Here is a 14,750-nt window from a genome sequence, read left to right as displayed (position 1 = left end):
ACATTTTTTACCTTAGTCACTGAACGTTTGTGTCATTTTACTGAGTTGGGGAAGGACTGAGGCAGGAATCAGTCTTGATAAGTGAGATGAAATTCAAGAAGTTTTGTTTGAAATGTGATTTTGAGTTTCTTTTAAATATCCATCTGAAGTCTTAAGGAGGCAATTGTATATGGAGTCAGGAGCTCAGGGGTCACCGATGTTAAACAGAAGCTTCTAGACAGTGAGTTTTGATAACATCATAATAGAAGTTTTATGGTTTCAACATTTCTGGTCCAGAAGAGAATCCACTTTTTCAAAAATATGCCTTGACATACTTGAAAGTTTCAATTTTTATCAAAACAAGTACGCTGTAATTCCCACCACCACCTCAGGGTGGCAGTAATGTTAATCAGGAAGATCACAGAGGAAGCAAGCTGTGTGCAGCTGGGAAATAAAATGTGCAAATGTGTGTGCATGCGCTATAAATAAACTTACACCACTCCTGGGAAAAGTAGGTAACAGCAAGGATTGTATATTGGAAGTCAACAAAGATGCTTAAGAAGACTGCTTAAGATATTGCTATTAAAATCTGACCTTTGATAAACCATAATGGAAAAGAATATGAAAAAGAATATGTATTTATATGTGTATAACTGAGTCACTTTGCTGTACAGCAGAGATTAATACAACATTGTAAATCAACTATATGTCAATAAAATTTTTAAAAATGAGAAAAACAAAACGAAATCTGAACTTTGAGCAAATATAGAGACTATGTCTGGTAATACTGATATCCAAATGCACCCCATTCCATAGCAGAGTGGTGCAGAACAGGAACAGACAGCCTTGGCCAGAGGATTTACAGGATGTGACAACACAAGGTGAAGATAAATTTAGACCAAATCAGAACAGAAACCATTCTCTCAGCTATATCTACCAAAGAATTTTCACCAAATTGTGGTGAGGAGTAACTACAAATTTACATCACAAGGTAAAGAGAATCCCCAGATTTTATTAGTGCCCTGCTGGCTGTCACAGTTAAGATTCTGCTGACTCCAAGGTGGACAGAACCAGTTGGTGGAAGCTCTCACATGATGCTGTCTTAGCCAGGTTAATTCCCTCCCGGATATGCTACAACTAACACCTTAAAACATGAACACAGATAAATTGGCCGTATTTCTTGTCTGAAAGCTAGCAGAGAACAGCCCTAAGCAAGCGGACCTGGCCTAGGTGGATTTTGCACTGAGAAGAGGGGATGTACAAAGGTATAGAGAGCACTTGTAAAGGAAAATGGGCCCAGGAGGGTGGTCTCAGCTTCTGGGAAAGGAGACCTCCGCCTCTGCTGCTCCACTCGAATCCATCTATGCTCTAATTGGAGAACCCAACTCTTCCCCCTTTAGGCCTTGTCCAAGTCACTAAAATGCTCAGGAAGTCAACAAGAATTATTCATGCTTGTCAGTTAATGTTTACGGCTCACTCACTGTATGCTGGTCATTTTAATGACGAGGCAACTTGCTATGAACCCTGCTCCTCAGGACGTGGAGAACTAAATGGAGCAAAACAGAGGATTTGGCAAAAATTTGGCACCCAGTGGGCTGGATATTCTTCTGCATTTCCCAGGATATGGAGAACGGCTGGGATAATGACTAAGCCAGAAGCTCATTTTCCATAGAGTTCTACGTGGTTTTCATTATTTTATACCACTAGTTGTGCTCTGCATTATGCCCGTAAACAAATATAAAAAAATATATCATAAAGCCCATGCGACAAAGGAACAAAACTGGAACCCATGTCAGGCCTTATCAAATACATTCGTGAAAGCATGTGGACCCATTTTATGGGACATGTTTGGATATGAATGAGAAAAACGCTATTTAAATGATACAGACAGAGAGATACTAAGGATTGGTAGCACGTGAAAGCTAAAGAAACGTCACAGGTGATACAGTCAGATGTTCCTCAAATGGTGTTTAAACTGTAGGACATTTTCTTTCACTGAAAGTTTATGCAGAAGCCCAATATACAGAGTAAAGCTTTCCTGTGCGAGGGCGGGGTAAGGGCTTTTCCTTCTTAACTGCCAGAGAACTGGAGAGCATCAACGGGATCATTCTCCAAAACTAGCTTCCTGGCCCACAGGAGCCCTGGGGTGATTAGCCCCAGGTCACATTGTAAATAAGTAATCACAGCTAGAACTTGGTTCTACCGACACCAGGTCCATTGAATCACATAGTAGGAGTCAGTTTTTCCCACCCCCAAATTACATGGAATCAGTGAAGAAAGGACTGTATGCTTATTGCTATTGCTTTTGTTTATATCTTTCTCACTTTTGAGAAGCAGTTGAATGGCCAGAAGGAACCACATGCTTTTATAACTTGGCCTTTTCTTCTGGTTTTGGGGGAAAGTCCAGCTTACTTAGCTAAGAACTCGAGTTCTTCCAGTCTGTTCCTAGGTTGTCTATTCGGCCCTATTGACGACTCCACAATTTGCCCATCTGACACGCCAACTTCTCAGCATCCTGTGCTGGCCTCTTCCCTCTCCCTGGACCCCATGTGTCTTGTCTGGGGCTGACTTGTCTTTTTCAGATGCCCTCCTCCCGTGTCTCTTGTCACTGATATCTTAACATCTCAAATCTCAACCCTTCCCCAAAGCTTTTCAGATGCCCTTCTCAGCTCTCACATCCCTTCCGCTAGTTCTCCAGACTAGCACTTATCAGAGATTGCCTCTTATTAGAGTTATTTAGTGCATATGTATCTCCTGCCTTCTCAGTTGTGAACTGCTAAGAGAGCTCTGGAAACATGTCATGTTCATAACATCAGGCAAAATGCCCGCCCATCCTAGAGGTCCCCAAACTCTTAATCAAATAGAATTGCACAAAATATATAGAAATGGTCTTTTTGTCTTGTTTTGATTACAAGTGACAATGGAGTTACGAAATGGAGAATGGAGACAACCCAATTATGGGATTGTTATAAAAAATGAGATTTTGGAATTTTATATTTACAAATAAATATAGGGATATTCAATATTCAAGGAATTGGGAACCTATAAAATATGTTACCTGAGGTTTTGAGTATTTAGGACTTGAGTTGGTCAGCCTGTTTCTTCAGTTCTCTATTGAATTCCTCCCAGTTTTTTTTTTAAAAAATTATTTTTGGAGCATTGCACCTCCAGTTGATCTATAATTTCTTGCTTAGAAAAAATTTTCTCCATTTTTATTTTAAAAATTTTCTCAAAATTTACTGTTTTTCTGACTTTGTTTTTTGAGGAATTATGAAGGTATTGACAGTTAATTTATTTTATGTATCTAACTATATACATTATAAATTCTATCATCTATCTTTCTATCTCTGTCAGTCAGGAGCAGGTTTAAAAAGCCGTCGTTTTGGTTCTTGCTTGATTATAGACGTTGGTAGAAGGATAGTCACTCACATTGTTGGGCCTTCCTGAATCATCTTTCAAAATATGTTCGGTTGTAACAGAAAAAACAAATGACATTATAATTAAGACCATGAACTTTGGAGTTAGGCTACCTAGGTTTGAATCACAATTTCACTACTCCTCAATTGTGTGAACGAGGGCAAGTTACTTTAACTCTCTGTTTCCTTGACTGTAAAATTGGGATAATAATAGTACTTACCTCCTAGGGTTGCTGTAAAGACTAAATGCGGTAAAATTTTAAGTGCTTAGAACAGCACCTGGCACTAGTTATATAAGTGCTACTCGTTACTATTCTAGAACCCTCTTTTTGATTTCCCCCTCCCACCTCCCTCCCCCTGACATGCTCTTTGGGATGTTTTGAGCACTAGATATATGGTTGAGATGAGCATGAGTAAATATAGGCCTATGCACCTCAAAGAACTCTGCCTATACACTTCTCTAGGGCAGGTGTTAATGCAGATGAGAAAGTTCTTGTACCAAGAGTATTGTAAAAGGGTTAATGGCCCTGCTCATAACTGAGAATAGAATATGTGGAGAAGTGATTAGAAATGCAGTCACCGCATTAAGGACATGTTCAGATAGCATAGTATGGGCTTTACCATAGGTAACGTTTGGTGTATTATTAAGGTACGAGCAGAGCTGCATATCTCGAAAAGCCATTCTCGACCGAGAGGTTTGCTGATGTTAACGAAGTGCAAATGTATACAATTAATGGCGGAATGATGGGGGGAAGGGTTTGTTGACTCAGCCCAATACTGAGTTGCATCTGATTGATATTATTTGCAGCTCTTTGGGAAACAACAAGCCTCCTGCATGCCCTGAGAGGGTTTTAATGATCCCTTTGCTTGCCATCGGTCTGCATAATAAGACTAAACTTCATGGACTTTCTTCCTGAGTTTTGAAACACTGCAGGTTTTCTTTTTCCCTTACCCTTTTCATATTTCTAAAGTGTATGTGTTTAGTAGAGAAAGGCTCCAAGTTGTGCTCACCGTGCTTAATTGGACACGTAGTTTTTCCACTTTGGGTTTTAAATAGATTTGCAGCTTTAGGAATCTGCAGAGGTGAAGCTGCTCTATGCCTTCCTGAATTGACTATCTACTGCCCTTAACCAGATAATTCAGCACCCACCAAAACTTTCCAGTTATGTTTTCCATGCTTATTCATAGATATAAGTCCATATCTATGTTTACTTTTATTTTTAATATTTACAGAAACAAAATGATGGATCCTTCATTCATAGGAGCTGTCAAAGCAAGAGAAGAGGAAGAGGAAATGGAATGTATATGTGTAATTTTATTTTTTTATTTATTTTTTGCTCCATAAAATCATGGCTTGACTAAGGAGCCTGGCAAGTAGTCCTAGGGAAAAGTATAGGCTAATGCCAAATACCTAAATAAAAACCAAAGACCTCACGTAAACATTCAGGCATCCTGTCTCCATAATATCAGATAGCCAGATGCTTGAAAATATCTGCATAATGGACTGCATTTTCTAGATTTTATCTGACGTGTGATGTTATTTAGAGGTAAACCTGACTCTAAATGATTAAATTAGCTCTTGGAAGTCTCGAGTGCTGTCTTCTGTGTGAGACCCAAGAAGCGATTGGAAGGTTAGCGGCTGACCTAATAGCATTTAGCACCAGATGGTCTCTACTTAGCTACTTACTTTGGCATGATACCACCTTGAAGAATGGATCTTAGTGATCTACTAAGGTAATTTCATCTCAAAAGATAAACAGTTGTTCCCAGAGAATAATTGGTAACAGTGCTTCTGGAAATGATATGAAAACATCTGGAGAAATTTGGTTTTGTTTCTAGAAGAAATCAAGGAAAATCTTTGTTGTATTACCTGGAATTACTCTTAAGCTTGACCATGAATGTTTCTTTACCAGTCTGAGCCTGGGTTCCTTCCTAAGTAATGTAGGTATAACCATACCAATTTTGGAGCTGTTCTGAAGTTAAATAAGAAAATCTGTGTTAAAATGCCTAGTCCAGGATCTGACACATAATAAGTGTTCAATAATGGTAGCAGGGGGGTGCTATCACATACCTAGGCTATTGACAAAGCTTTGCGGTAGTGTAGGGTAACTGCACCCCATCCTGCCATAGCTGTGGCATGAGTGTTTAATGCCGTTCTCTCCAATTACTGAGTAAAGTACGTTTTATTTTTAGTACCTAGGACTTGAGGATGCTCCATTTTGCAGAGTCTTCAGTTGAGAATGCTCGACTAAAGGGCTCTCTCCTGGAGGGAGCTCAAGTTAATAGTTGATAGCCCTTCTGTTAGTCTCTGCTGCCCAAAGGAATTTCTCTCTCTGCTCCTAGAAGACGTAAGAGAGACAGATGCAATGTTTTATCAGATTGGGAAATGATTATTGAAGGTAATGCTTACTACTGCATGATTTGATTTTCAACTTGCCAAGGACTTTGAGGAATTTAAACTTCTAAGTAGTTTCCATGTATTATTTGTTTTTCTATTTAAATTAACGATTGGGGGAGTAAGTGTCATAGGTAGATAGGTTACTTGCGCCTGTGTGTACTACCATGTTTCAGGGACTCTGAATGTTCAGAACATTGGTGGATATATTGCTAGGAAGCAGACATGAATGAAATGTGTCAGGATGGTTTGAACTATGGACTTCTGAACACTGTCCCCGAGAACCTCAAGATGAGGGCTGGAACTTGAATTCTGAATGTTTTTTCTGTTAGGAGGGAGTGCAGAAAAAGAGGCCTTACTGTCACTCCGGAGACATACTCTCATCACTCTTTCACCACGAAGGGCAGAAGAATAGGATCTTGGCTAGGATCCAGTTTCAAGACAAAAAACTAAACTGCTCATTTTAACAGAGAAAGTGCAGTGAAGAATTGCTAATTTGGTATTAATGAACTAAAAATGCCCCAAATGAACATTAATGTATCACAGAGAGGTGGTCCCTGTCCACAAGAGTGGCTTCATGTGTGTGTGACCCCTGCATTTCCACAAGGTGTTGCATTTGGAAGGGCCCCATGCTTGGTTTAATGCTCTGCTGTTGCCATCTTGAAATTCTTAGTAATTTTTGAACAGGGATATAATGTTTTCACTTTTCACTGGAACTGCAAATTATGTGGTTCGTCCCACCTGCAGGAAGAGGCATGGGGGAACAAAGGGAAGAGGTTGAGATTATCAAACAGAGAATCTTTGAGGTATGGGTGCCATGTGGTGCTGGTGTCTCTGAGTCCAGAGGAGGGACCCTGTGGGTCTGGGGCATAGACCTCTGAGAGTGAGTGCTGGCTGCCTGGTGCTGGAATCTTGGAAGGAGCGCACCAAGACCGGTTCTGGAATCTCAGAGGTGGCAGCATGAGGCTGGTTCTGTGAATGTTAGAACTCCAGACTTCCTACTACTGGAAGGGATTGCTATTGATGGTTTGATGAAGTATTGCTCAGTGGTGCTCATAAAGCCAAAGTCCAAGAGATTCAGGAAGCAGAAAAAAGGAGCCAATCCCCTCTCCCTCTCCCAGCCTTCCCATCTTCCCCTCGTGTCCTACGGGCAGCGTTTAACCAGCAGCCAGCTGGCAAAGCACCACTGTGGCCTGTAGAGTCCTAGTTCCAGAGTCACACATGACATCCAGAAAGGTGTATGTGGAGAGAGAGCTTAGTAGCTTTCATGAGCACTGAGACACTAGGAGAGAAGGACGAAATATCTCAAGTCTCTGTCCTCCCAGCAGCGTTTACAGTAGCCCCGCCAGGACCAGTTTAGGCAGACCTTCTGATCGTCACATGAACCCTCAGAAGACTCAGCTAACATGACCTTTCCGAGTAGACCTTACAATACTTGTGGCTCCATTTTGCCCCGAGAACCTTATGATACTTCATGTGATACATAATTCTGGTTCAGACGGGTGGTGAAATGTTCCAACGCACACATGTTAGAAAAGGGGAGGGGATACCTCACTGTGCAGAATATGGACTTTCCCTGAGTGCTTCCTGGAGGGAAACGTTTTATTTGAAGTAAGCATCAGATGTCAGACTTCTCCCTTTGTCTTTTCTCAAGTTTGGAGTTGTATTTGTGCCAGTGCTTGGGTAAAATTTGATAAACATGACGTTTACATCTAGTACAGTTTTTTAAGAAAATTCTTTACTCGGTTAAGGTAAAGATTATTATTTCATTTTAAATGAAAAACTTTTACATTGAAGGATTCCAAGTTCCCTGTAAAGATGGCCACCCTCCAGATGAGTGGGTGTTCATTTTTCCTTGCCCCATCTCACTGAGCTGTTCCACGCCCCCCAAATTGTTCTGGCAACCAAAGCTGTAGCAATAAGGAGTTCAGCTCTATAGGTCTGGTGGCATGAAAAAAATTAGGTTCTGTGATAGCACTTTATAAGAGTGGCATCCTCACCATACATCCCTTTCCCTATAGCTTTTTTTTTTTAAGCAACATCTGTATGTATTAAGGAAAAAGGGTTTCATCATAATGATGACGTCAAGCAAGGTAACTATATGAATTGAAACTTAAGCTTACCTTCACAAGGCTCGTTTCTCCACCTCTAGTGCTGCCTTCTTAACAACACCTTTGAAAGCCAGATAGGTCTATGGTTGCTAAAGGGCCAGAGGTATAGGGGAGAGAGACAAAGCCTGGGACAGAATTATTTTGTCAGAGCTGTTTGCAAATGAAGACCAAGTATAGTAATAGTTCATATACGTGTCATCCATCATCCACTCCCGCCTTCATCAAAGAGGAGTGGAAGGCACCTTATAATAGAATATCAAACCTCTGCCTTGAGCAGTTCAGCCAGGCCCAGCTGACATGCTCAGCTTAGAGCTGTCATTAAGGGGACAAGCAGGCAGGCTGACAGGTGAACTTGATACGCTTGATTTCAACATCATTGTTGGATCAAGGGCAGACACAGCAAGGGTGCCGAATTCAGTGAAGTTATTGCTTACAAAATGCCAAAGGTAGGGTCTCAACAAAAATATCTAAGAGAAATCCATCTGTGAAATGCATTTTCTTCATAAAGTGCACAATCTACCGCAAAGCACAAAAGAATAAAGCTACCCTTCCTGCTGCTTCGCTCGGCTCTCTTTTTCATTTACCAGCGAGGATTCCCAAATTATATAAACATGTAAAGGCTTTGGTGCTCTTCTGGAGAAGGGAAGAAAGAGACCCAGCTGAATCAGCTTCCTAAACGACTGCGTTATTTTACCCTGATGGCTTTAATTAGAGAAAAAATAACTGCATTGAGACCATCTGCATATTCATAATGGAGAACATATGGCTGGTTTTCAGGATTTTGAAAAAGAAAATGCATTAATACCATGCTTCTTTCCGTTCATTTCTCATATTCCAGACTGTTTCTTTGAAAAATAATATACTTGAAAAACCTGTTTACTCTTTACACAGGCCAAATGTTCTCATTCCTTTAGGCTTTTTGTGTTGTGTCTGCTACTATTGTATATTTCAGCAACAAATGCTAAAACAGAATACGGTTGTTTATGATGAAGAATGCCCTGTGAGTTCATAACACTTTGTAGTTGTGTATTTACATCAACACATTGTCTTTTTTTTTTTTTTTTTTTTTTGCGATACGCGGGCCTCGCACTGCCGTGGCCTCTCCCTTTGCGGAGCACAGACTCCGGACGCGCAGGCTCAGCGGAGCACAGACTCCGGACGCGCAGGCTCAGCGGAGCACAGACTCCGGACGCGCAGGCTCCGGACGCCCAGGCTCCCGCCATGGCTCACGGGCCGAGCCGCTCCGCGGCATGTAGGATCCTCCCGGACCGGGGCACGAACCAGCGTCCTCTGCATCGGCAGGCGGACTCAACCACTGCGTCACCAGGAAAGCCCAACACATTGTCTTTTGATAGGCATAAATTATCGTAGTTTTATTTATGGGAAAGTCTTGCTAGAATTTCCTGAGAGCGTGATGAGGACTCAAGCCAAGATGGGTATGTAGTGTGTGTGCACAGGAACGTGTGTGTGATTGTGTGGATGAGGGTGTGTGTATCTTAGACAGGACATAACAACATACATCTAGTTTTGACCAAGTGAAATAATTAGCAATTGTAAAAAGTAAAATGATTAAATTCATAGAAATTATTTCAGACTTAATGTTATACTGGTAAGATAATAAATAAGTGGAATAATTTTTGAATTTTAAATTCTTAATGAAAGATAACGCAATCTCTAGTTATATTAGAAGAAAATGGAAAAGCAATAAAACTTTCAGGTTTTTTGTCCGGCTTTTGGGTAGTCACTGGATCAATAAATCCAATTCCCAGTGTAAGGCAACAAACAAGAAAACAACCCAATCACTAGAATTGGCATAACTATTTTCAAAACAAAGCAGAAAAAGTTGTGAACAGGGGGAAAAAGATTAGGAAAGAAATGAAATTTTGCTCCTCTGAGACCAAGCTGCCATGTTTGTAAAGCAACAGTAAAAAGAAACAAGTGAAATGAAAATTAGATGGCAGAGTCCTGTATGTTGTAAAGAATTGGAGGAAATCCACCTTCTCCCCAGGAGGCTGTGTGTCTGGTGGACATGGTGCATCTTAGTTATTCTTGGTTCTCCAAGTCTCTCTAAGGCCCCCAAGGGCTCAGAGATGCAATTTCTTTCTTCTGTTTTGCCACACTGTTTCGAATTTAGCAAGAGGCCTTAGGAGCTTGCTAGCTCAGATGAAACCACTTGTAACTTGTTGTCCAGTTTGCAGATTAAAAAAATGCAGGTGTTTGGAGAAGGTATTGTCTATTAGAAAGAAAATACTTCAAGGCAGTAATGGACATTAAAATAAACATACTGCTTACATCAAAATTATGCCAGAGTCTCTGTTTTGCAAGAGGAAATGATCTGACACTTTCATTTATTAGCAAAGGCATTGGAAATTTCCAGTATTTCACAAAATCTACTGGGATGACTGTCAAATTGGAAATGATCTTGCTTTTATGGACATAGTAAATGAGTGACTTCCTTTCAAGCAATTGACTTAATTAAAATGAATTTTGTCTTTTTTTTTCCTTCTAGTTAGAACATCACAACTGTGATTTCACAAGTATCCTGTTTTGAAATAGATTGTATTAACTCAGTTCAGTTGCTATAGCTCTTTGAAAGTAGAAAGGATGTCTTCTCTGTTTTTATCTGTCTTCTGATTGCTCGTAAAGATGATACAAAGTTAATCACTTTCATATGGTTTTGAAATTTCCTTCATATTTACTGTCCTTATATCTACCTAAAAATTCCTTTTGCTTTCCTTTTTACTGTGAATATAAGACTTTTTTGCAATGAATTCAGTCTGGTGTTTCTTGTGTATATATTTATCTTGGTTGTAAGCCGTGAAATATAAGTATTCTTTTTGCTCTGGGTCCCATATTGTTTTATTCATCCTATTCATGACTTTTTTCTGTGAATTTTATAGTATTTGGAACTCAATTATAGCTGATAAAGTTGTCCCCATTCTTTTTCAGGGGACAGAGTGTACTTAGATGTAGCAATGCCATGTTTTAGTAAAATATGGACAATTCAATCAGTGTGACACTCCAGCTTTCTTTTTTAAAATTTGCTTTGGCTTCATGCCAATCCAGAAGTGAACATGGAAGATCTCCTAATAACTGTTTTCCTTTCCTTACTGACTTGTGATAGAACGTGATATACATCTTTTGGTTCCATGCATTTAACAATGCCTCAAGAATCTCAATGTATGTAACATAAAAGTTACCATTTTAACCATTTTAAACGTACAGTTCCGTGGTATTAATTAGTACATTCCCATTGTTATGCAATCATTACTACCATTCATCTCCAGAACTTTCCTATCACTCCAAACTGAAACTGTGTACCCATTAAACAATAATTCCCCATCTGCCCAGCCCCTGGTAACCATTATTTTACTTTCTATCCCTATGAATTTGACTCTTCTGGGTACATCATATAAGTGGAATCATAAGGTATTTGTCCTTTGATGTAAATTTTCCCTTTTAAAATGGATTTTACAGCTTTATGGAGATGACTTGGACTCCCCAGATTGCTTCTCCACTTACCTTCAGTTTCCAGTTCCGTCACCAGCCCATGGAGTATGGCGGGAGAGCCACTACCCATTAGCCCCGGTAAGGCCGTACCTCAATTCACTTCGTCAAAGACGTTCATCTTGCATCTTATCAGGCCGATAGAATATATCACACTCATATAAAGAATAGTTTTAAGTTATGTAAGTTAAGGAAAGCAAAATATATTGAAATAATGAATTAACTGAAATGATTCCCTCTGTATCTTGCGTGTGTACGTGTGTGCGTGTGTGCGTGTACTCAGAAAGGAAATGATTTTGCTTGGTAACATTAATAACTAATCTCCATAAGTCATAGTATGGTTCACAAAGGACTTTTGTGCAGACACTTTCCTATCAAACATGGTTAATGTTTACTAGTTAACTTAGTAATGTTTATCCCCACATTTAGATGCTATAATTCAGGCTCAGTGAGATTCACTCCCTCACATTCACGAGGCAAGTGAGTGGTGCTGCTGGGCCCCAGTGCAGTCCCATTGTGTTGACTGCCACCTCCCTAATTACCCCCCAGTGGCACAGGAAGCCCCGTCTGGGCTGCGTGGAGTCCCAGTCTGGTGCTCTAATCAGCAGATGCAGTGCTGGCCTTCTTTTAATTTGACCTTCCAAGAGACCTTCCCCTGTGTCCAACACCCTGCTACTCACTCTAAGGACCAGACACTTGACCTGCACATTGTGAGGCTCCGTGAGGGTCAGAAACTTCCCATGTCTGGCAAACAGCTTCCCTCAAGCTGCAGTAATTAAGGATCAGGAACTCTTTTCTCTCACCAAAAGTGGGTCACATTACAGATAGTGGGGAGAGATAGTGTGGAACTCGTTCGGAGTGGCAGCTGACCAAGTTCTGCTGCTGGCAACAAACGTGGAAAACAGCCTTATGTTAAAGTCCAACATGAAATTGCAAACGATTAAAATAATAATAAAAAATGCTGCCAACGGTATTTAGAAAAAAACCTTTCAAAATGCAAGGAACAACGTGTAAAGCATATTGGTTTACTCTGTGATCTCTCAGCTGTATCTCTGTGCCTGGTCTGTACAGGAAACAGCGAAGACAAGAAGGTATGAAGCAGAAACCTCAGCTCTGTGCTTTCTTGACTCTTGGAGCCTCGCGTTCCCAAGAGTATTGTCAGAGTGGTTTAAAAAAATTTTTTTTTAAATGTAGCTTGGCAGAGCTGTAGAAGTGTTTTATTTCTTGAACCCTTTCTGGACAAGTCTGTTGACAGAACCGTGTTCTGCTGGTCCGGCAGAGCTGCCAGGCGGGGAGACATGTCATGCTGAGTGGATTCATCCCTCAGTCCCTCCTCATTCGCTCCTATTTTCCATGGCACTTTGATCCTTTCTCATTTCCACTCCAAATTGATCCCTGTGTATCCTGTGTCAACCGGCACACTAATATTAGAGAAATATTTTGCTAATAATATCCTAGCTGTTCTGAATTCTCCGCAGCCTCTTTCATCCTATCTGCGTATAACGCTGATTGTTCTAAATCCCACTGTTTAACCTTGCTAATACACGCTCGACCGCTTAGCTTTCTGTTCAACCTGTTGATCGAGAGATTCACCAAACACCCTGACTCCAAAGAGTTCACATGTTTGCAAAAAGTTGTTTTTATTGAATGACATTTTATTTTAACAATTTGAAAGGTAATTATTTTTAAAAATCTATAGTGGTTTGCTAATTTGTTAATGTTGCCCAATGTGCTTAGGCGAGTTGAAATCGTTTTTAATAGTTTTAATAGTTTTTAATTATCAAAAGATACTTACCTTCGTGGAATGGCTCAAAAGACTCTCTTTCTAACTAGCTGTGCTCCACTGCATGAGTTGCTAGACCTTTCCAGACATGTATTCTGCATCAAAAATAAGGAGTGGAGACTTTCACTTGCCCCTGGGCATTAAAATGCAACAGTTTTATGAATTTATAAGGTAAAAAAGTAAACTTGGCCTGTTGCCTGAGGACTCCTATAGCAGTTACATTTCAGATGCTCTTGGCTGTGTATTTCTAGAAATCAACTTCCTCATTAGTCCTCTTTCAAGTTGTTTTGAAATTCAGTCTCTGTATTTCTTCTGTCTCCTTTCCACTGCAGTCCAGCTCAAGTTGTTTATTTCTAGAAGCCAGAAGCTTCTCTATGTGTTTTGAAACCAAGCTCTATCAGCTACTGAGAGCTACATGTGGAATTTCAGTAAGGGGATTTCATAAAACAGTAACTGTTAAGGCAGTGAGCTTCTGTCCTTTGTTTTCCTTTTTAGACCATTGAACCATTGTCAGACGTGATTTCTGTGTTTTGTTTGAATTGGGGGACTTGGTTGATGTGAATATTTTGTTATTATACATTAACTTGATCAGGAGCATGATTTTTTAAAGAGTTCTGTTTGAGTAAGGATGTTTCTATTATGCCCGAGACCTCGTTTTTCTATGGAAATGTGCTTTCAAATGTTATAATGGAAGTCTATTGGCAAACAGGATTAAAATGAAAGCATTTCGTTCTGAAAGCAACTTTTCAATAATACTACGTCTAAGATCTTGATACGGTTTTTAGGCTTTTTCTATCTCATGAGGTGGTTTATAAGTTTGAGAGAAAAGTCTATATTCCTTAGAGACAGAATACTTCTACATATTTCATGAAGGAAGATGTCTAGACTTTAAATTTGGTAGCTTTGGACTTTAATCTCATCCCGCCCTTAGCTGAATGACCTTAGACAAGTCATTTGGCCTCTTTGAGCCTCAGTTTTTTACCTGTAAATTGAGGACAGTAATAATTACTTCCTAAGATTAGAGCTAAATACAATCTAGCCCACAGGACACACTTAAGAAATGGGATGAATGGGATGAATGATTTTCTATTAAGCAATGGGAGAGTTTTTAGTTCTCCTAGGCTTGGGGTACTATTTATTTTTTTCCTTTGGACTTGAAGTAAGAATTCACTGGGTACAACTGTGCAATTTAACGATCATTTAATAAATTTGGCTTTAAATGATATCTACCAATGGTTTCCTTCATACTTTTTATCACAGCCTCAGCCTTCTTAAAAATTAACTGTCAGCAAAGCAAGTGAACGGTGTATCAGAGGCTTTCTTTTTCTTTTTTTTTTTAACCCAAACAATACTACCAGTATATAATTTGAGTTCCCCTTATATACTTCATTTCCTTCTCTGCTGGTTTTCTGATCTGAATAAAAAACACTTCTCTCTTTTTCTCTCACTCTCTCCTCCATGTTTTTCTTTTTTCCTCTCATTCACCATGTATTTATTGAGTGTAGTTACTGGCCAGACACTGTTCTAGGTCTTGTGGTAGAGCAGTGAACAAACTAGGA

At 39.8% G+C, this 14,750-nt stretch overlaps 1 protein-coding gene across 9 annotated transcripts in view; it reads left to right on the top strand.

The window, feature by feature from the left end:
- The window catches only part of LOC307186164 (uncharacterized protein), a 437,480-nt gene that overhangs the window by 225,338 nt on the left and 197,392 nt on the right, over positions 1-14,750 (top strand). For all 9 annotated transcript variants that reach the window (XM_079921027.1, XM_079921025.1, XM_079921022.1 and 6 more), the window contains one exon: positions 11,379-11,489. In XM_079921027.1, coding sequence (XP_079777153.1) covers positions 11,379-11,489 — 111 coding nt within the window. The remainder of the gene's footprint in view (positions 1-11,378; positions 11,490-14,750) is intronic.

This window comes from Stenella coeruleoalba (assembly GCF_951394435.1).
Source record: "Stenella coeruleoalba genome assembly, chromosome: 4".
NCBI lineage: Eukaryota > Metazoa > Chordata > Mammalia > Artiodactyla > Delphinidae > Stenella > Stenella coeruleoalba.
This window is presented reverse-complemented; position numbering and strand designations above follow the sequence as displayed.